General features: G+C 40.5%; 1 protein-coding gene across 4 annotated transcripts in view; it reads right to left on the bottom strand.

Annotated features, from left to right (window-relative positions):
- The window catches only part of PARL (presenilin associated rhomboid like), a 59,365-nt gene extending 36,186 nt beyond the window's left edge, over window positions 1-23,179 (bottom strand). For 2 of the 4 annotated variants that reach the window (XR_003433488.1, XM_027110669.1), the window contains exons 1-4: window positions 23,000-23,158; window positions 13,588-13,783; window positions 12,976-13,116; window positions 10,607-10,655 (exon numbers count right to left, since the gene is read on the bottom strand). Coding sequence is in view for 3 of the 4 variants with exons in the window: in XM_027110669.1 (XP_026966470.1) it covers window positions 10,607-10,655; window positions 12,976-13,116; window positions 13,588-13,783; window positions 23,000-23,124 (511 nt within the window). In the remaining variant the exon portion in view is untranslated. Of the gene's footprint in view, window positions 1-10,606; window positions 10,656-12,975; window positions 13,117-13,587; window positions 13,784-22,999 lie in introns of all 4 variants that reach the window. The other 2 variants (XM_027110656.1, XM_027110670.1) reach the window with 1 other exon arrangement.
- Window positions 23,180-23,535: the final 356 nt, after the last annotated feature.

The raw sequence follows: 23,535 nt of genomic DNA, 5'->3' as shown, positions 1-23,535 counted from the left end.
GATAAACCCACGCACATATGGTCACCTTATCTTTGATAAAGGAGGCAAGAATATACAGTGGTTAAAAGACAGTGTCTTCAATAAGTGGTGCTGGGAAAACTGGACAGCTATATGTATAAGTATGAAATTAGAACACTCCCTAACACCATACACAAAAATAAACTCAATATGGATTAAAGACCTAAATGTAAGGCCAGACACTATAAAACTCTTAGAGGAAAACATAGGCAGAACACTCTATGACATAAATCACAGCAAGATCCTTTTTGACCCATCTCCTAGACAAATGGAAATAAAAACAAAAATAAACAAATGGGACCTAATGAAATTTCAAAGCTTTTGCACAGCAAAGGAAACCATAAACAAGACCAAAAGACAACCCTCAGAATGGGAAAAAATATTCGCAAATGAAGCAACTGACAAAGGATTAATTTCCAAAATTTATAAGCAGCTCATGCAGCTCAATAACAAGAAAACAAACAACCCAATCCAAAAATGGGCAGAAGACCTAAATAGACATTTCTCCAAAGAAGATATACAGATTGCCAACAAACACATGAAAGAATGCTGAACATCATTAATCATTACATAAATGCAAATCAAAACTACAAAGAGGTATCATCTCACACCAGTCAGAATGGCCATCATCAAAAAATCTACGAAGAATAAATGCTGGAGTTGGGCTTCCCTGGTGCAGTGGTTGAGAGTCAGCCTGCCAATGGAGGGGACGCAGGTTCATGACCTGGTCTGTGAGGATCCCACATGCCGCGAAGCGGCTGCGCCCGTGAGCCATGGCTGCTGAGCCTGCGCGTCCGGAGCCTGTGCTCCTCAATGGGAGAGGCCACAGTAGTGAGAGGACCGAATACCGCAAAATAAATAAATAAATAAAATAAATAAATAAATGCTGGAGAGGGTGTGGACAAAAGGGAACCCTCTTGCACTGCTGGTGGGAATGTAAATTGATACAGCCACTATGGAGAACAGTATGGAGGTTCCTTAAGAAACTAAAAATAGAACTACCATACAACCAGGCAATCCCACTACTGGGCATATACCCTGAGAAAACCGTAATTCAAAAAGAGTCATGTACCAAAATGTTCATTGCAGCTCTATTTACAATAGCCAGGACATGGGAGCAACCTAAGTGTCCATCAACACATGAATGGATAAAGAAAATATGGCACATATATACAATGGAATATTACTCAGCCATAAAAAGAAACGAAATTGAGTTATTTTTAGTGAGGTGGATGGACCTAGAGTCTGTCATACAGAGTGAAGTAAGTCAGAAAGAGAAAAACAAATACCGTATGCTAACACATATATATGGAATCTAAGCAAAAAAAAAAAAAAAAAAAAGTCATCAAGAACCTAGAGGCGGACTTCCCTGGTGGCACAGTGGTTGAGAGTCTGCCTGCCGATGCAGGGGACATGGGTTCGTTCCCCGGTCCGGGAAGATCCCACATGCTGCAGAGCGGCTGGGCCCGTGGGCCGTGGCCACTCGGCCTGCACGTCCTGAGCCTTTGCTCCACAGCAGGAGAGGCCACAGCAGTGAGAGGCCCACGTACCACAAAGAAAAAAAAGAGAACTTAGGGGTAAGACGGGAATAAAGACACAGACCTACTAGAGAATGCACTTGAGGATATGAGGAGGGGGAAGGGTAAGCTGTCACAAAGTGAGAGAGTGGCATGGACATATATATACTACCAAACATAAAATAGATAGCTAGTGGGAACCAGCCGCATAGCACAGGGAGATCAGCTAGGTGGTTTGTGACCGCCTAGAGGGGTGGGATAGGGAGGGTGGGAGGGAGGGAGACGCAAGAGGGAAGAGATATGGGAACATATGTATAACTGATTCACTTTGTTATAAAGCAGAAACTAACAAACCATTGTAAAGCAATTATACTCCAATAAAGATGTTTAAAAAAATAAATAAATAAATAATAAAAAATTAAAACTACAATGAGGTACCACCTCACACTGGTCAGAATGGCCATCATTATAAAGTCTACAAATAACAAATGCTGGAGAGGGTGTGGAGATAAGGCAACCCTCTTATACTGTTCGTGGGAATGTAAGATTTTGCAGCCACTGTGGAAAACAGTATGGAGGTTCCTCAGAAAACCAGAAACAGAATTACCATATGATCCAGCAATCCCACTCCTGGGCACATATCCAGACAAAACTATAACTCAAAAAGATACATGCACCCCCTATGTTCATAGCAGCACTATTCACAATAGCCAAGACATGGAAACACCTGAATGTCCATCAATGGATGAATGGATAAAGAAGACGTGGTGCATATATACAATGGAATACTACTCAGCCATAAAAAAGAATGAAATAATGCCATTTGCAGCAACATGGATGCAACTAGAGATTATCATACTAAGTGAAGTCAGTCAGAAAGACAAAGACAAATATATGATATCACTTATACGTAGAATCTAAAATATGATGCAAATGAACCTATCTATGAAACAGAAACAGACTCACAGACATAGAGAACAGACCTGTGGTTGCCAAGGGGGAGGAAGCTGGGGGAGGGATGGAGTGGGAGGTTGGGGTTAGCAGATGTGAGCTTTTATATATAGAATGGATAAACAACAAGGTCCTATTGTATAGCACGAAGAGCTATATTCAATATTCTATGATAAACCATAAACCATAATAAAGAATATTTTAAAAAAGGAATGTATATATATATATATATATATATAACTGAATCACTTTGCTGTATTGCAGAAATTAACGTAACATTGTAAATCAACTATACTTCAATTTTAAAAATAACTGAAAAAACAATGCAATATTATTCAGCCTTAAAAAAGAATGAAATTCTGATATGTGCTAAAATGTGGATGAACCTGGAAAACAGTATGCTAAACAACAGAAGCCAGACACAAAAACATAATTTATAATTCCACTTATATGAAGTGTAGGCAAACTCACAGAAACAGAAAGTAGAATGGTGGTTACCAAAGGCTAAGGGGCAGGGGAAATGGGAAGTTATTGTTTAATGGGTATAGAGTTTGTTTGGGATGCTGAAAAGTTCTAGAAATGGACAGTGATGACGGTTGCACAACACTGTGAATGTACTTGATGCCACTGAATTGCACACTTTATGGTATGGCTAAAATGATAGATTTTATGTTATGTATATTTTACCACAATAAAAAAATACCAAAAAAATTGTAGTTGATGATTTATTAGAAAAAGACAAGCAATAACAAATGGAATCCTCATACACTGCCTAAGGGAATATAAAATGGTGCAGCCACTTTAGAAAACAATTTGGCATTCTTCAGAAAGAAAACAGGGAAAAGTGGATATTCATACTCAAAAGAATAAACTTGGACTCTTACCTTACACCCTACACAAAAATTAACTAAAAATTAATTAGAGGCCTAAAGGTAAGACCAAAAAGTTTAAAACTCCTAGAAGAACACAGGGGAAAAGGCTCATAACATTGGATTTGGCAATGATTTCTTGGCTATGACACCAAAAGAGCAAAAATAGACAAATGGGACATCAAACCTAAAAGCTTTTGTGCAAAGGACACAATCAACAGAGTGAAAGGTAACCTACAGAACAGGAGAACATATTTGCAAGTCACCTATCTGATAAAGGGTTAATATCTAGAACATATAAAGAATTCCTACAACTCAACAACAAAATTCAACCTGATTAAAGTGAGCAAAGAACTTGAACACTTTTCCAAAGATGGTATTCAAATGGCCAACCAACATATGAAAAGATGAGCAACACAGCTAATTAGAGAAATGCAAATCAAAATCACAATGTGTCACCTCACACCCATTAGGATGGCACCCATTTTTTAAAAAACCATAAACAGAAAATATCAAGTGCTGACAAGGATGCAAAGAAATCAGAACCGTTGTAGGACTGTAAAATAGTGCAAACACTATAGAAAACAGTATGGAGCTTCCTCAAATAATTAAAAATAGAACTACCATATAGTTCAGCAATCCTACTTCTGGGTATATATCCAAAAGAATTGAAAGCAGGGACACAAAGAGATTTGCACACCCATGTTCCTAGCAGCACTACTCACAATAGCCAAGAGGTGGAAGCAACCCAAATGGCCATCGAAGAATGAAAGGATAAACAAAATGTGGTGTATACACACAAAGGAATTAATTATTCAGCCTTAAAAAAGGAAGGAAATCTTGTCACATGTTACAACATGGATGACCCTTGAGGACATTACGTTAAGTGAAATAAACCAGTCAAAAAAGACAAGTATCGTGTGATTCCACTTATATGAGATATCTAAAGTACTGAAATTTATAGAAACAAAAAGTGGCATGAGGGCTTCCCTGGTGGCGCAGTGGTTGAGAGTCTGCCTGCCGATGCAGGGGACACGGGTTCATGCCCCGGTCTGGGAAGATCCCACATGCCGCGGAGCGGCTGGGCCTGTGAGCCATGGCCGCTGAGCCTGCACGTCCGGAGCCTGTTCTCTGCAACGGGAGAGGCCACAACAGTGAGAGGCCCACATACCGCAAAAAAAAAAAAAAAGTGGCATGATAGTTACCAGGAGCTGGGGAAGGGAAAAAAAAGGAAATTGTTGTATGATGGGTATAGAGTTTCAGTTTTACAAGACAAAAAGAGTTTTGGAGGTGTTTCATAACAATGTGAATATAATTAACTCTACTAAGCTATACACTTAAAAATGGTTTAAATGGTGCATTTTATGTGTTTTTTTACCACAGTTCTTAAAAAGTTAAACAGAGTACCATATGACCCAACAATTCCACTTCTAGGTATATTAGCAAGAGAAATGAAAACATATGTCCACACAAAACATATATATGAAAATTCATAGCAGCATTATCATAATATTAAGCCAAAAAGTAGAAACAAATGTCCACCAACAGATGAATAAATAAAATGTGATGTATCCATATAATGGAATATTATTTAGCCATAAAAAGAAATATGTATTGACATGTGCCACTATGGATGAACTCTGAAAACATTACGCTAAGTGAAAGAAGCAGCCACAAAATGCCTCATATTTATGTGATTCCATTTTTATGAAGTGTCTAGAACAGACAAATCCACAGAGAAAGAAAGTAGGTGTCTAGGGCTGAGGGGAGGAGGGGAATAGGGAGTGACTGCTAATGGCTATAGGGTTTCTTTCTGGGGTAATGAAAATGTTCTGGGAGTAGGTGATGGTGATAGTAGCACAACCTTGTAAATATAATAAAAACCACTGAACTGTATAGTTAACCCTTGAACAACATGAGTTTGAACTGCACAGGTCCACCTTACAAAGTTTTTTTTTTTAAAGTGCTACGGTACTACATGAGCCACGGTTGGTTGAATCCACGGATGCGTAACAGTGGACAGAATGCTGACTATAAAGTTATACACAGATTTTCAACTGTGTGGAGGGTCAGCAACCCTAACCTCTGCATTGTTCAAGGGTCAACTGTGCTTTTAAATGATGAATTTTAGGACATGTGAATTATACCTTGATTTAAAAAAAAAAAAATACACTGATTTGGGAAGCACTACTGGGGGTTCAGTAACTTCAGCCTATTTTCCTCCAAGGAAGGGGGTACAATCTCTTTCTCTCTTTTCCTAAAAAAGAAAAAAAAAGACTATCCCAGTTGGAGTCTAACAGCTAAGTACAGCATCCCTTCTGTTTGAGGTGGGCCAGCTCACCCCTCCACTGCTCCTCTATCTGAATGAACCTGGCTAGTCCAGACAATGACAAGCACACACACCCACAGCAGCCAAACAACTGAGTTCAAGCGGTCCTCAGGTTCCCTGGGAGCCAGGACTACAAGCACTGGGATCATTCTGTCGGCCTCACACAGTGGCTATAATTTCTCCTTCTGGGGAGTATCCACAAAACAAGTTAAGGACTGGTTCCACAGCTTCCTGAAATCGAGAGGAAATCCAAAGAGACTATCCATCTTCCATCCTGCTATGAAAGCAAGACTAAAGACAACCTAAGTATTCATTAATAGAAGACTTGTTACAATAGTATTCATTTGCACGAACTGCTGCAATGCCATTAAAAAGAATTACCCTGGCGTGCTGGTAATTTCCATTTCTTGATCTGGGTGCTAGTTATGTGGATGTGCTCAGTTTGTGAAAATCAGTTGTACATCTGACACGTGCATGTTCTTCTATGTATATTATACTTCAATAAAATACTTTTAAAAAGCACATAGGGGCTTCCCTGGTGGCACAGTGGTTGAGACTCCGCCTGCCGATGCAGGGGACACAGGTTCGTGCCCCGGGCCGGGAAGATCCCACATGCCGCGGAGCGGCTGGGCCCGTGAGCCATGGCCGCTGAGCCTGCGCGTCCAGAGCCTGTGCTCCGCAACGGGAGAGGCCACAACAGTGGGAGGCCCGCATACGGGCGGGGGGGGGGGGGGGGGGGGGGAGGAAGAAAGGGGGGGGGGGAAGCATACAATAGACCTACTTGTATCGATATGGAATGTCCTTTAAAATACTAAGTGAAAAAAAATAAAGGTGTAGAGGAGGTGTGGAGGTGTAGAGGAGTATGCATTACATGCTACCGTTTGTGTTTAAACCATAGTTAGATACAGATATAAATGTCTATATATAAACAGGTGCTTTGGAAGAATACACAAGCAGCTAAAAAGGCAATGGTTATGGGGGTGGAACTGGACGTCTACAGTGAGAGAGATTTATTTTTTATTTTACATATTCTCTATTTTAATGTTACTATGCACATTTATTCATTTTACAATGACAAACTATAAACCGAGTAGCCGAAAACGTCCCTCTTTCTTCACTGAATGCCAGCCTGCTGCCTTGGGACAATTTGCTGCAATTTGGTCTATGAATTAGCACTCAGATACCTGAGATGGGGAAAGGCAGTGTGGTTTATCAGAAAGGTAATTAGTGGTGGTTTGCTATAGCAGAAAGTGAATGGACGTAATAAAACGCACATTATTTGAACTAAGGAGTTTGTTTCCCATCTCCAGCCTTTCTAGCTGTGTGATCTCAGACAAGTTATTTAACCTCTCTGAGCCTCACTTACCCCATCTGAACAATGAGGATACCAGTAACAGGGCTCTTAAGGACTTCCCTGGTGGCACAGTGGTTAAGAATCCACCTGCCAATGCAGGGGACACGGCCCTGGTCCAGGAAGATCCCACATGCCGCAGAGCAACTAAGCCCATGTGCCACAACTACTGAACCTGCACTCTAGAGCCAGCGAGCCACAACTACTCAGCCCGCGTGCTGCAACTACTGAAGCCCACATGCCTAGAGCCCGTGCTCTGCAGCAAAGAGAAGCCACTGCAATAAGAAGCCCATGCACCGCAACGAAGAGTGGCCCCCGCTCGCCACAACTAGAGAAAGCCCACGCGCAGCAACAAAGACCCAACGCAGCCAAAAATAAATAATTTATTTTTTAAGAAGATTAATAATAAGGATTAACAATAATATGTGTGTCCATAAAGTACCTAACATAGTACTTGAAGCCTAGCTGGCACTCAAGCACTAGTTTTGTTATCCTTTCCCCAGAAATAACTAAAACTATGACGAGTGCCTCATAGGCATCTCTAAAAGCTAGAAATGTAGGGGAAATACTCTCCTTGGGGGTTGCCTGGGACCTCTACTACAGGCTTAAAAGCCTTGCAGAGGGCTTCCCTGGTGGCACAGTGGTTGAGAGTCCGCCTGCCAATGCAGGGGACACGGGTTCGTGTCCCAGTCCGGGAAGATCCCCCATGCCGCGGGGCGGCTGGGCCCGTGAGCCATGGCCGCTGAGCCTGCACGTCTGGAGCCTGTGCTCCGCAACGGGAGAGGCCACAACAGTGAGAGGCCCGTGTACCGCAAAAAAATTAGCATAAAAAAAAAAAAAAAAGCCTTGCAGAGCAAGACAATACAGGAGACTAGCTGAAATATAAAAGTACCAGGGACAAGCCTAACTTTGAAGAATGCTACTTGATGCTCCCCCTTCATCCTACAAGCACCAAGTGAACTTGTAACAACTTTTTCAGAGCAATGTGAAGTTTGGGGAGATATGTCTGTGTGACAATTAAGACAAAAAAAAAAAAATCCCTAAACCAGATAAGAAAAAAAAGATTAAGGGATTAAGACCAGTTCTCTGGTAGACCTTGACAAAGTGATTTCCAGGGACAGATTGAGCTAGAAGAGTCAAAAACTAGGGACTCCAAAACTGCTATCAGCTCTAAGGGAGGTTTTTCACCTCACCACTGGATTCCACCTTAAAGATAAAGTAAATTACAGGTATCCCTTATGATTTCAACTGTTCTTATCCAAACCTAGGACTCAAAAGAGATATGGATAAATTTGAGATATCCCTTGTTACACCTCAAGCTCAGGAAACAAATGCATTTGGATAAAACATTTTGCTGTCTGAATTTGCTATAACCAAAATCTTGCCATCCAAATCCATGAGCACATTAGGTTCAGATAGCAAGGAATTCTTACATGAAATGTTTGGTGTAAAACTGCAAAATCTTTAACCTGCTACAGCTTTCAAGCTGCCAGTGTCTAGGTGTGAATACTACAGAGCAAAGAAGCACACCAGTCTCACAGAGCTTTGAAACTTTCTAGGTCAGTGGCCTAAGGACTTGTCAAGTTCTTTCAAAATACAAAAAGAAAAACACTCAGAGAACAGCTACAATCCAAGGAAAATATGGCACAGAATGAATCTGTCACCCCATCCTCAATAAAAGCCAGGAGCTGAGCCAACCTCACTTAGAATCAGCCTAAAGGAAGCAATCGAGGGGCTAAGCAAGGTCAGTGGAATGAACTGGCACCTCTGAAAAGAGACAAGATATAACTAAAGCACAAGTTTATTAACCACTGAAATTTTAGTACATAGCTAACTGATTATAAAGCACCACCAACAGTGAGGCTAGATTCACTGCTACCAGAATAATTATTTCCTGAAGGAGTTTGAGATGACACTGAACAGATCAAAGAGCATTTCCTCAGCCTTTAAAAGTCACTTAGCTAACCTGACAAGTATTTAAGGTCTTTAGCATGACCATTCACATTTATGTGGTTCGAAGTACTTTATACTCAAGCTGCTAGTTACACTGCAACGTCACCTAAGGGAAAGAATTCTGATTTTTAATTATCTCCAAATACCAACACTTCTTTGGATAAACCACTTCCTGGCATGAAAAAGGTTTTAAATTCTGGTCCCAGGTTTCCTCAAATGTTAAATGACAAAATCTTCACAATCTTCAAAGAACACTAAGTATCAACTAATTGTGAGATACTTTGAAAATATCAAGAAAAATCAAAACTTTGCTACCCTAAGGAAAGGCTATTAATTTTCAGAAAACAAGCAAACAAACCAAAAATCCCAATTAATTCCTATGGAAACATGTGTTATTACATAGCTATTTTTGAAGTTATCATATTTATTAAGACTTCACTAACTAATCAATTATACAGTATGGCAATATACTTTGAAAAATCTCAATCTTTTGATTCAAGATCTCATCGACATTCATTCACTCAATAGATTTTAATTGAATGCCTTTACTGTGTGCCAGGTATGTGCTAGGAGCTATAGCAAAATGAATCTCATCACTGTCCTCAAAGATGATACATGTACAATTATATAAGGCAGGCTGTGTTATAAGTGGTTAAAAAGTGCAATGAATTCAGAAAAAAAGCACTTCCTGCAGGAAGCAATGTCTAAACCATAAGCTTGAAGACAGGATCAGGTTCCACCAAGGAGAGAGAAAAATTAAACCTTCCAGACAGTCTGAATGAAGAAACATAAGCACCTTTTCTCCACTTAAGTAGGTACAGAAAATTAAGAGTACCATTAAGTCTAACCATATTTAAGGAAAAGCAGTATTTTGCTATTTCTCTAGGAAGATTTTTTTCCCTATCTGCACAATTGTTAAAGAACTTACAAATCCATTTCCCCAAATTTCTCAAAATAACCAAGTCCATAATATATTGCACAAGTGTTACCTTGAAGAGCCAGATCTGTCTTCCATAAAAATTAAAAAAAACAAATTATCATGGTGATATACATGTCATGCTTACATTTAAAGAGGATTTTATAAACAGCATGGTATAGAAAAGAGAAAACCGGCTTTAGGATGAGACAGACCTGGGTTTTGAAACTCAGCTCTTACTTACTAGCAGTGTGACCTTCGAAAAGTTCCTTCTCTGAAAGCCAGTTTCCTTATCTGTAAAAAGGGAGATAACTACCCTGTAAGCAACCCTGTGAGGTACAGAGAGAATATGTATAAAGCATGCTGCATAAAGAAGGTACTTAATCAATGTCCCCTTTAGTTACTTTAATGGGAAAGTAATAATTACTCATAACCTATTTCACAAGCTAGGATTTTACAACAAAGATAGATCATTTGATCAATATCATACTAGATCAAAATTAGAAAATAACTGACCCAGAGCCTCATGTATACCTTTATGCCACACTATTTTCAAACCATTACATTAGCCTGAAGGTACAGAAACTCTGTCTTCTAAACCACTGATGAGCATGGTACAAAAGCCATTGACTATGACATACTGTACCTTTTGGTTTGATTTCTCTTCCCTTGAATGGCTAAAACGTGTAAGCTAACACAAACCTGTCACAGTCCGCTGGCCATCACTTAGGTTATTCCACCACTTGTTAATCTAAAACAGAAGAAAAATTGCATATCACCATATGGTAAATAATTTCAGGCTATGTAAATGAAAAGCAAGAAAGAAAATCCTTTGTGCATAAATGAAAGAGTCCTCATCTATAAAAATCTCTACTGAACAACAGACATAACAAATATGTGATAGAGTGGAAAACACAGGTGTTTTATAGTCAGACAGCCTGCATTCTCTACACAAAGCCACTGATAAGCTCTGTGACCTCAAATAACTTCTAAACTTCAGTTTCCTGATACATAAAATGGAGACAGTAACAGATATATAGCAATACCACTGTGAGGAATATCAATAACATAAAGTACCTAGCACACTATCAAGTGATTGTTCACCAAGACCCAATCTAGTTTTAAAATTCTAACCAAGAATATTTTCTACTAAAATTGCCTTTTTTTTTAAAGGTATAATACTAGATTGAGGTTTAGAAAAAGACAGAATCATAATCTTTTAGGGACACACCTTGAAATTTTATAGATGATATATGCCTAGAATTTGCTTTATAGTAATCAGTGGTGGGGAAGGAAGGGAAAGAAAGGGAACCAGATGAAACAAAGTTGGCTATGTGTCAATAATTGTTGACATTGGATGATAGGGGTTCATTATACTATTCTCTTCGCTCTTTTTACTTTACCTTTGAAATTTTCCATGATTAAAGTTTTTTAATTAAAAAAAACTATGTTCTAACTATGAAACTGAACCAGACTTTGTATACTAATACAGAAAGAAACCCAAGGTAAAGAAAAAAAGTTACAGATCAACATATATTTGATTCATGCACAACAATGATTCCATTTTTGTAATTCAGTTGACCTTTGAACAGCAGGAGTTTGAACTGCACTGGACTTATATGCAGATTTTTTTCAATAAATATGTACTACAATATACTACACCATTCGCAGTTGGTGGAATCCACAGATGTGGGACCGCTGTTACAGAGGTCCAACTATAAAGTTACAGGCACGTGTGCCACTGCGTGGAGGGTCAGCTCTCCAACCCCTGAGTTGTTCAAGGTCAACAACAATTTAAATGTGTGTGAACTCTCAGACCTTACTCACTGCATATGTAGTAGTGGGGCACGGGTTCCCAGGACTTTCACTTCCCATGATATATTTATGTGTTATTTCAATTTTCTTTAACATGGATTTTATATTTTATCTCTTATCATTTAACTACTTTAAACAAATCCATCTTTGGATGAAGATTATGTATATTGCATGTGTCATTTTCACCATTCCAAGGAACAATTTGGGTATCAAAACTTTATAGTGCAGAAGCCTGTAGCTTTCAAGGGATCCAGGACTGTGGAATAGGTCAGTGTTACTATCTTCTCAAACATATTGTACTGAATAAAAACCACTGCTCATTACTGCAGGTTTTACCTGCAAATATTACATCCATTGTTTTTCTGACATAAAGCCTGTCTAGAACTGGTAGGGCTCATGCTTCTTGTGTCTATGGGGAAACAAGGAGGAATGAATCCTCCCTACTTAGAGGAACCTTCAACTATCATTAGGAAAAAGAAAACCCAAGGCTGCTCTCTCACTAGCCAGGATATAAGAAGTTCCTAGGAAGGAGAAAACTGAAGAGGATATCACACTCTCTCCAAACCGGAAGAGCAGTGTGTCATAAAAAAATACGAAGGTGCTTGAAAAATAAATGGACCTGGATCCACAAATTAGCCTATGGTCTCTGCTCAATAAGTACTGGCAAATGAAATAAAATATACACTTTATCTAAAAGGCAACATTTTAAGAAAATCAGTTAGGTAGAAGGAAGGCCATCAACTTGCATATGAAATAATGAAAAGTTCTAAAAGCTCTATATTTGTACCCTTTTCTTGCATCTTGATCCCCTGAGCACAGTTAGAAAAAACATCAACAGTGGTTATTTATCAGAGATATATAAACATCATGTCACTGAGAAGCTTTTTAAAACCCACATAGTATCTCTACCCCTCAAGCATAAAACTCCCTGTGATTCTAATATGTACTCTAAAAGTAAAACAGTGGCCCTTAGTAGAGCTGGAAGAGGCTCCAAAACATTAATTTTTAACAGCTATCTGTGGTGATTCTTGATATGTGGGTAGAGGGACAAACTTCTTGGAACACTGTTAAGTACAACGTTGCCAGACATACGAAACAGATACTTACTACAATGAAATGACTCTAAAGAAGAATATTAACTGCAATGACTTCACATCTACTGATCTAATGTTGCCATTAACTAAAAACACTTCATAAATAACCAGACTTCAAAAACTGATCAATTAGAACAAAAAAAATGCCATGTTTATCTTTACCTCCTTTCTGAAGTCTCCTTCCTTCTGTGGTCTTATGCTATCCAACCAATCAGCTTTTATACCATCAAAATAACTCTGCACCCTGGATTTCAGTGATTCATATTGCCAAATGGCAGCTGATCCAAATGCACAGCCTGTAAACTATATAAAATAAATATATTACAAAAGAAAAATTTTTTTAAATAGATCTATACGTAGTTCCAAGGATGATATTTCATTTTCATTGCTTTTTATAAACATAAGGAACATCTGGCCCACTGAAACTTACTAGGTGAAAAGAACACTTAATTGTTTCCCATTTTATTAACGTTACAGTACCCTGGGGCCTGTTTACAGTTAGAACTTTTCCAATAAAATTCAAAATATCAACTCAGTATCACTTGCATTGTTATACCAAATAAGAGGCCCATGAGTTTCTTCTCCAGGGCTTACATAAATGACCCATACTCTAACAGCAATTATTAAATTCATGTTCTATTGTAATCATGACCCCAGATCCTTTTGATCCCACTCCACTTGTCTTTAAGGGAGCCCAAATAGGACAAGTAGTATTGATACTTTAACACTACACCTGCAGCAAGGTAGGTAACTCCTAGTGACGTGAGCTCTTACCCCAACAGTAAAAAACAAAGGCTTTACAAGAGTCCTTATAGGATAAGGAGAAGGATAAAAGGCTGTTTCTTCTACAGGAGGAATCAAAGCACTTCTCTTGTATGCTTCACTACTTGTTCCTGTGTCTGATCTTCGAGGTTCAACCTTCCTGGGTGCTTTTCTGAATCCACATTTTTGCTGAATAAAAACATTAAACCTATAGGGGAAAATAACAGATTAGAAACAGAGCTGCAGGGACGTGGGTTCGATCCTTGATTGGGGAACTAAGATCCCACATGCCTCGGGACAACTAAGCCCACGCGCCACAACTACTGAGATCACGCACCTCAATGAGAGAGCCTGCGTGCCACAAACTACAGAGCCCTTGTGCTCTGGAGCCCGCGCAACACAACTATAGAGCCCATGCACCCTGGAGCCCGCGCACCACAACTAGAGACAGAAAACCCTCACGCCGCAACTAGTAAGAAGCCTGAGCGCAGCAACAGAGACCGAGTGTGGTAATTAAAGATCCTGTGTGCCTCAACGAAGATCCCGTGTGCTGCAACTAAGGCCCGATGCAGCCAAAAAAAATAAGGAAAATAAATAGGAAGGAAGGAAAGAAGGAAGGAAGGAGGGAAGGAAGGAAGAAACAGAGCTGCATCTTGCAAACATCAACCTCTACGAGCCTCCCCAACTGACGTGCATCATCACCATTTCAGTTTATTCTCACTATGCAGCCCCAAAGCCACCAAGACTCCTACTCCCAGGTAGGATTCAGTCAAAACAATGAACTGTGCCCTTCTGAAAAAGGAGAGACATAAACTACAGCAGCTTTACAGGGCATCTGTTTGCGCCGCTACTGTGTATCAATCAACAGAATAATTTGTATCCATCCCCCACACAGTCTGCAATCCTGTAAAAAGCTGGAGAACTACAAGTTGTGGTTTGAATTAGCACAGAATAGCTTTATTTTTTTTGAAGTTTGGCCAAACATTTAAATCAAATAATGATTTTCCTTTTATAAGTACTAACCATTACAAATTGGCAGATTTTCCCCACCTTGCCCCCTATTTACTTCACTACCAGTTTGGGGGACACCCAACTAGATGTTCTATAAAGGGTTTTCTTGTTTGAGTCCTTATAGCTTGACCTCCTCAAAACATCTGACACTACTGATCACACCTGTCAGCGCCTGTAAGGTTGCACTCCCTGCTCTTCACACGTGCTTTCCTAACGGCTTCCCCCTTTCTCCTATCCCATAAAGACAGATATACTTAAAGGCTCTAACAGTTCCTTTACACATTCTCCATTCAAACTGAACCCATATAAATTTGTGAAGCATTTTTTTCTTTTGTAAAATGGTAATTTCCCCCAGGTAGACCATGTAGAGGCCCCTTCCTGTTTGTTCTCATTGTACTCTAATCCTACTATATCCTTCAGACTCATAGAACTCCTGTCTGCCAGTCAGACAGGTCTTCTCACCTTTGTAACGTGGGCCTTGAAACACTTTGGTTGAATAAAAGAAAAAGTTCATTTCTGTGGCCCGGATGACTTCTAAGCAAGTAAATGATTCAAATATATGTCTCTAGTCCCAGCCTCAATTTTCTTGTCTTGTATTTCCAACTATATACTGAATAATTCTACTTGGATATGCTCCCTATTACTTTAAAATCAATATATTCAGAAGGGAATTCATCCCCTTCTACAAGCTCCATTTTCTGACTTCTTTATTCTTTCAGTGGGCCCACAGTTATCTTAATCACTAAGATTAAAAATCTAGAAGTCATTATGGAGTTCTCTCTGCTTAATTCTTACCATCTAATTTAAAACCAAATCTGTCAAATATTTTTTTCACTCCTAATCTAGTCCCGTACCCCATGCCTAAACAACAGCAACAGCTGACTTAAGTTCAAACATTTTAACATGTTGCATGTTCTTCTTTCCTCATATCACTCTTCCACAAACATTCAACACTTCCTCAAATGCCCTCTTAGAGGGCCAACATTCTCTCCCTAATTCCCACACAATCCCTTAGTTCATCCCTTTTGGCCTGGAATACTCTACCATTTCCTAACAGATCTCACTGCTTCTAATACTGCCTTACTCCAACTCATCCTCCACATTTTATTAGGCACAAATATATTATCATTCCCCTGCTTTAAATCTCACAGTAAATTTTTCATCACCCCACCAAATTGAGCAATGCTACTCCTTTGTTGCGGTACTTACTTCCCTTTAACTTTTTCGTGCCCTTCAAAATTCAGTTCATTTATTTCCTCCTCCAGGAAGCCTTCCTAAACTCTCGCAGGCTGGGTGTCTCCTCTGTACTCCTAGAGTTCTAAAGCATCCTGTATGTACTCTTATACTTGTCTCATTTATTGCCTGTACCATAACTAGATTATCACTTCTGTATTCATTTTATCTCCACCACCAAGGCCAGTTCCTAATAAAGAAAGGGTCAATAATTATGTTAGAAGAAAGAAGGGGTCAAGAATGATTATTGGTTTTATTCTGAATAACTGAAAGGAAGGTGGTACTACTCACTAAGACAAGGAAAATCAGAGGCACCAAAATAGGAAACTGGAAAATGAGAGATGAATAATTCCATCTTGGGCACTGTTTAAAATGCCTGCCATCACATCAGCTCAGTTCTAACAGGTAAAAATTGGAACTTAAATTTCCATCAACAGGGGAAAGGATGAACTGTGTAATATTCATACAATGGAATACAGTGGTCCCTCAGTATCCACGGGAGACTGGTTCTAGGACTCCCTGCGGATACCAAATTCGGGATGCTGAAATCCCTTATATAAAATGACATAATACAGTGACATTCCCCATCCACAGTTGTTTGAATACATGGATGAGGAACCTGGAGATACAGAGGGCCAACTGTATCACTCAGTGAAAAACTACTGATCACACATCACGGATGAATCTCAAAAACACTGCTGAGTAAAAGAAGTCAAACACAAAAGAGCACATAATGTGTGTGATTCCATTAATGCATATCAAGCTAAAGAACAGGCAAAAATAATTTGTGGTGACCAAAATCAATAGTGGTGGACTTCCCTGGTGGTACAGTGGTTAAGAATCCACCTGCCAATGAAGGGGACACGGGTTCGAGCCCTGGTCCAGGAAGATTCCATATGCTGTGGAGCAACTAGGCCCATGCGCCACAACTACTGGGCCCACGTTCTAGAGCCCATGAGCCACAACTACTGAGCCCTCATCCACAAATACTGAAGCCCGCGCACCCAGAGCCCGTGCTCTGCAACAAGAGAAGTCACCTCAATGAGAAGCCCATGCATCACAACGAAGAGTAGCCCCTGCTCGCTGCAACTAGAGGAAGCCTGCGCACAGCAATGAAGACCCAACACAGCCAAAAATAAATAAATAAATAATTTTTAAAAAAAATTAATAGTGGTTGCGTAAAGTGGGACTTGATTGGAAAGGGGCAAGAGGGAACTTGATGGAATGATGGGCAGTATCTTTATTTTTAGGTGATGGTTGCACAGGTGTATACATTTGTCAGAACTAATGGGCTGTATGCGTTAATACTTATATGTTTTACTACATGTAAATTATATTGCAATGAAGTATTTTTAGCATTGGTAGAACACCCAGGTGATGTCTAGCAGGCATTTGGAAACACGAAACTCAGAAAAATGGTATAGCTACTATTACCATTACTCACCTAAAATGCTCTGTCTTCAACACTAAGTCTACGCCACAGTTCAACTTCTCAGACATCACATGGTGAGGATGGGTGATGATGATAAAGTAATTCACCTTAAAACTTCTAATAATTTAGAATTTGTACTAACAAATAAGTGCTACTTCTTTCAACAAAATCTATTTCGGAAAGCAGTACACTTAGTCAAACAATGCCAATGCTGCTCTGAATGGCTCTGAACTTCAGAACCTGTTCCCAGTCTTATGAATATCCTATAGCAAGTAACTGTTGAATGGCTAATTGCAAATCTATTTCTAGTTCTTGTTCTGTTGCCTGCTTTTTCTGCAGAGCCTAGGAAAGATAAATATCTTCACTTTACCAGTCTCTCCTATGGCTAGGGATGGCCATATTACAGAGTTCTGACAAAATGAGACTTAACTGTTTAGAAACCTCTTGAAAAGGTTTTGCTTATCTGATAAAATTGGAGGTATCACTAATGTCACATCCCTCCCACTTCTTTTTGCCTTGAAAAAGGACGCAATTTCCTAGAGATGAGGCAGTCATCTTGAATGCCCAGAGAAAGGCCAAGGGCTTCAGAAACTAACCTTAACATTTTTTGAGCCACTGAGCAAAGACAATAGCCACCTACCTCCAATCATTTTATGCTAAATACTCCTCTCGTTTCTTTAAGCAACAATTAACTTATAGCCAAATGCATTCCTAACTGATAACAGCTTTAAAAGTGGCAGATGTTAATCCTTTGCAATTGGATTTGATTTTTATTAAATATTCCGAAGTAATTTAGAGCTAGATCTAGTAAATAAATTACAAGTAACACCACTTTGGGCCAAAAACCCCAAAGATGTGACACAAAGTAATAGGAATATGTTTCCTTTAAATGTTTCCCTGTAAATGGTTACAAATTGTAACCCAGGGCCTCCCTGGTGGCAGCAGTGGTTAAGAATCCATCTGCCAATGCAGGGGGACACGGGTTCGAGCCCTGGTCCGGGAAGATCTCACATGCCATGGAGCAACTAAGCCCATGTGCCACAACTACTGAGCCTGCGCTCTAGAGCCGGGGAGCCATAACTACTGAGCCTGTGAGCCACAACTAGTGAAGCCCATGTGCCCAGAGACCGTGCTCCGCAACGAGAAGCCACCGCAATGAGAAGCCCGCACACCACCATGAAGCAGCCCCCGCTTGCTGCAACTAGAGAAAGCCTGCGCACAGCAACGAAGACCCAACGCAGCCAAAAATAAATAAATAAGTTAAAAAAAAATCGTAACCCAATGTTGTTGGTTTCTGGTATTCTTTTTTTTTTTGGTCACATCTCGTGGCTTACAAGATCTCAGCTCCCCAACCAAGATTGAACCTGGGTCACGGCAGTGAGAACCCAGAATCCCAACCAGTAGGCCACATTTTCTTCCTTTTAGACCAAGAAATATGAAGGATGAGATTTCTTTATATCTCCAACAGCTTAATACTCCAGGATATGTACTCAATCAGTTCTTCTACAGCTCATCAACTCATTTACAATTCTGAAGCACAATACTTGAAAAGGAATACAAATACACCAGGTTGGGAATCTGGATTTGACGCAAAGCCAGACCTTTTGCCTAGAATAATATTTACCTTGAGAATCTCAACAGAAGTTAAGTGTGGGACTGAGGACACCAAGAACAAATTGGCCCCAGATGCAGTTCAGATGCAAAATACATGTTAGGAATACATACACTGGGAATTAGAGTTGGACATACAGAACTTGTTGGATAGAATTAAGTACTATGACTTGGCTCACTGAACACCTATTCCTTTCACCTATGGTACATTCACATGCTGCAGGGACTGGAAAGCTAAGAACTATTTCTCAGGTATCCTTTTGGTTAGTATTCGAGATGTGATCAGGGCCTGTTAATCAGATACATCAGCACAACACCTGAAGTCAGAACTGAGTTGAGTGAGAGGCAGCACACGAGGCATGACTTCTGCTAGTGAAAATAACGGTGGAGACAGCATAGTTCTTACTTTGGTTAGCAGAACCTGATCTGGTAGCAGCTTCCTCAGTTGTCTCATTTATTATTGCTTAAAAGAGTTGTTTAAAAGAAAAAGAATATCTGACAGTGACCTACGTGGCCCTATTTTCTATCGAGCCATTTACAAAATATGTTTAGCAAACCCTGTCCTGAACTGCTCGTTCATGAACCACTTTGAACAGCAGGAGCTAGAATCTAATCCCTCATCCTTCCAACAACATTTCTACTTAAATTACAATGGTTATCTACAGGTTAATCCTATCTGACTAGAATTTTAAAATTAGGATTTGTAACCAAAGTATTCCAATACAAAAGTTTCACTAGGACTGACAGTGAGCTTTTTTGGCTCAATCCTAGCATCCGCACCTAAGGGTACCCTGGAATTTCCAGCCACTTGGTTTGGGGAGGCACACCAAGCTCCTGACTGGCTTAAGCGAACCTACACGTCCCACATCCCTGGCAACTTTAAGGAATTCAAAGATGAACATGCATCCCAAGTTAGGCCAATCCAGTCCAGTGAAATTCAAATTTCAAGATTTTGTTTGTAATACTGGGGAAGAGAATCTTTTCTGCTGGACTTGAACCTACAAGTATATAGCCCCAAGAGCTGCTGACAGCCATCTTACAACAAGGAGATAGCATACTGAGAGCATAAAGCCAACGTTTAGGAAGCAGAGCCAAGCCATGGAGGAAAATGGAGTCCTGGTGACAATCTGAAACACGATCTTGCCTCACCCAGAAGCCAGGCTCACCTCTGGACTTTTTAACGGTATAAACCAATAAATTCCCCTAATTATTAAGGTCAGCTAGAGCTGGGTTTTCTGTTGGTACAAGGATGCTTTTAGATGTAATAAGTACTTCATCACACATTATATGACAAGGTACGTTCTCTGTCCTTAGTGAGCTTTTGTTTTACATTTCTTAGAAGTAAAACCAACCAGGAAAAGTGTAATAAATGTCTCCAACTGCAAATGTTTGATATCATATTTAAAGGCCTAGGTTCTTAAGCTCTAACCATTCATATGGGTAGGTAATATGGAAAAATAAATGACCTGAAATAAGTCTGGAAAACAAAGGAAGCAACACAATAAAATGCATGGGGGTGGGATGGGAGGAAAGAGTCACAAAAGGTATATACCAACTCATGAGGACAGGCCTGCCTTTTTGCTCTGTGCTTTGGTCCTTCTGCCAATAACTAGTGATTTGTGAAAGCAATGTAACGTGCTCAAAGTGGGAAGATCTTATGAATGCTTGAGTTACCACTAACCACACAATTGTTATGGTTCCATTTTTTAATATCATCCCGTAACTTTTAAATTGAAAAGTCATGTCTATATATCTGTTGCCTTAGTGGTGAGATAACACGATCTAGTGAATTGTTTTCAACAGTGTGAGGATAAAGACAATGCCACTTAGATATCGTACAAGTCAGCACTAATGTCTATGTTACTATAGATTTGTGTGAATAAACTGAGTAGAAGTGGCCTATTGTGCAAATGGAGACAAGACGTGTCCAAGCACACACACAACAGACTCATCCCACTTAAAAGAAAATAGTTGTATTTAGGGGAAGGGGCATAAACTCTTGCATGCCACAATTATTTTCTTAAAACTCACCTTGAGTTAATACATGGTGAATTAAACAGGGAAAATAATTGAATATACCTGATTTACTAATTTGTCAGGTATTTAACCTAAAGATATCTTAAGATTGTTATCCTAATCTAAAAGATTTAAGCTCCGTGTAAGTGCTACAATCAACTATTTTCTTCTCTTAGCTAGTTCTATACAACTGACAAATTACGCAGGCTTCTTTCAGACCTAAACCATTTTTCAGCAGTGCTGCCAACAGTTTGATCATGGTAAAGTTTCTGAAAACCCTAAGTGAAATAGTCTCTTTTTTCTGTAAAGAGCCAGACAATAAACATTTTAGTCTTTGTGAAGAACAATTTAAAACTCTGCGGCATAGTGTTTTGTTTTGCAACCCTTTAAAGACATAGAAACCATTCTTGGCTGGTGGGCTGCCTTGGGCCTGCTATTGTTTGCAGAAATTTTGAGGAATATCACCACCTGTAGTTCTTGTAAGACGAAAACAATGCAAATTCTCAGCCACACTTCAGGCCCATTACATCAAAATCACAAGGACTGAGCCCAGACCTCTGCTTTTTAACCGTATCCATGACTTCATTCCTCCACATACTAATTTTAGAACCACTAGAAGTGAAAGCAGACCTAATAAAGTTATATACAAGGAAACTCATGCTTTCTAGAGGAAAGTAGACATATATTCTATTTCAGGCTTACCTACAATCTCTTGTAATGCACATTTTTCAGTGTCACCACAAAAAAATGTCAATTTCAAACTCTGCATATAAATGACAAACTAAAAAATTGTGATGCTAATCTTCAACATCACATGATTTTTTTTAAATGGCCTCATTAACCAAGTTAGTTCTTTTCCTTTCCCTTCCTAACACATATCTTGAATATTTAACACCTGTTGCCTCCTAATAACTGTATTCACTTTTCCTCCCCCTCAAACCATGCAATTTCGACTGGGATTTGGAGTAAAGTGGAAATGGAATCAGGACCACTGAAATCAACCACCACCTCCACCTGACCTCATTCTCCATCTCCTCAGGAGTTTAAGATTAGTGCCTGAGGCTCCATGTTCCAGTGTATCATGAAGTTAAGGTACAATATAAGCCAGTTTTCCACAAATTTCTGATCCTACACACACGCAGTGCTTGTTTAGAACTGCAGGTTCTTTCACTCCCCGCCCCCCAGCACCGGGCAAGATGACAGGAAGGACTGCAATAGGGCCTGGGAAATACAGTCTAAAAACACTCCAGGTGATTTTAAAATTAAGGATGGCTCCACCATATTGGAGCCTCAATTATTTACCACTGGCTAATCCCCATGTTGATAAACACTTCATGTTCCTTGCTACTATCAGTCAGGTGGATTCCAGGCACACATCTAACCAAGTCAGAAACTGGCAGAGCTGAAATTCTGTTAAAGAACAGGAAGAAATTTCAGAGCCAAATACACATCAGAATATTAGTTCAGGGATTTCTCTCTTCTCTCAATTTAGAGTTGAATTACTCTAATGCAAAAGCAGCAAATACTGATAGACCGTACTCTTCATACAGCTTCTACTCGGGAAAAATTGACTTTTCTTTCCAAGTCATCTAGAAACCAAATACTCCACTTCCCAACTTCTTTAACAGAAAAGCCTCTCCTACAACTCTGCAAGAGGCAAAGTGATGCCCTCCTCTGACTCCGCCTTCCCTTACAGAGTTCTCTAAACGATAAAGAAGGTAATTTGTAGTAAAACAAAGGTTTTATAAAGACTGACAGAATAAAATCTCAGCCCTGCCATTCTACCAGCTGTGTTAACTCTTGCTCGCAGGATTATGAGGCGTGGTGCGCAATCAGCCCTCACAGATTACTTTTCCCGTCCCTCCGGATGGGAAAGGGGCCACCGCGGGCTCACGGAGAGTTGGGCCGGGGCTGGTCACTGTGCACCCGGGCAGGGTGGCGCGGCAAGAAGCGAGGACTGGACGCAGGCGAGGGGTAAAGGGGGAGGGAGAGAGGAGGGGCTGGTGAAGAGAGAGGGTGAGCCGGGGGCAGCATAAGAGAACCGCACGGCCTCCGCCCCTCAGGATGCGCTGCCGGAGCCGAGGGCACGAGAGGCGAGAAGCCCCGAGACGCGACCATTACCTGCGCCCGAGCAGCCGCGGCTGACCCAGGGCTGCAGTGAGCTCCTCGCAGCTGCGGCCGCCCGCCGGCGGAGCCCACGCCTGACCACAGCCCCAGCCTCTCTGCGCCAAGCCTCGCCACGCCATCTTCCCAACCTCTGCCCCACCATGGCCCGACCTTACCAAACCCCGCCCGGAACCACTTCCGGGTCGAAAGGAAGAACCATAGAGTGCCGAGGGGCAGCCTAGCGCGCCCCCGTGCGGCCGATCCCAGGCCGGACCAACCTGAGGGAGAGGGACCCGCCGATCGGCAGCAGTCCGGTCGGCAGCAGTTCTCCCGGCAGTGCCCAGCCTCGATCTGGGAGGGGCGTGCTAAAGCGGCCAGGCCTCCACCCTACCGACCCACAGGAAAAAGAGGGGGAAAAACGAATTTATTGAATGATGCCATGTATCTTTACCTAAGTTACTGCATTTAATCCTCGCAAAACTCTTAAGATAGATGTTATTACTGCTTTTTTTTTTTTACCGTGGTTCTGAGGCCCAGAGAGAAGTGAGTGG

Source organism: Aethalodelphis obliquidens, unplaced genomic scaffold (assembly GCF_003676395.1).
Source record: "Aethalodelphis obliquidens isolate GAN/ISIS:26980383/991018 unplaced genomic scaffold, ASM367639v1 scaffold1, whole genome shotgun sequence".
In the NCBI taxonomy this organism is placed as follows: domain Eukaryota; kingdom Metazoa; phylum Chordata; class Mammalia; order Artiodactyla; family Delphinidae; genus Aethalodelphis; species Aethalodelphis obliquidens.
This window is presented reverse-complemented; position numbering and strand designations above follow the sequence as displayed.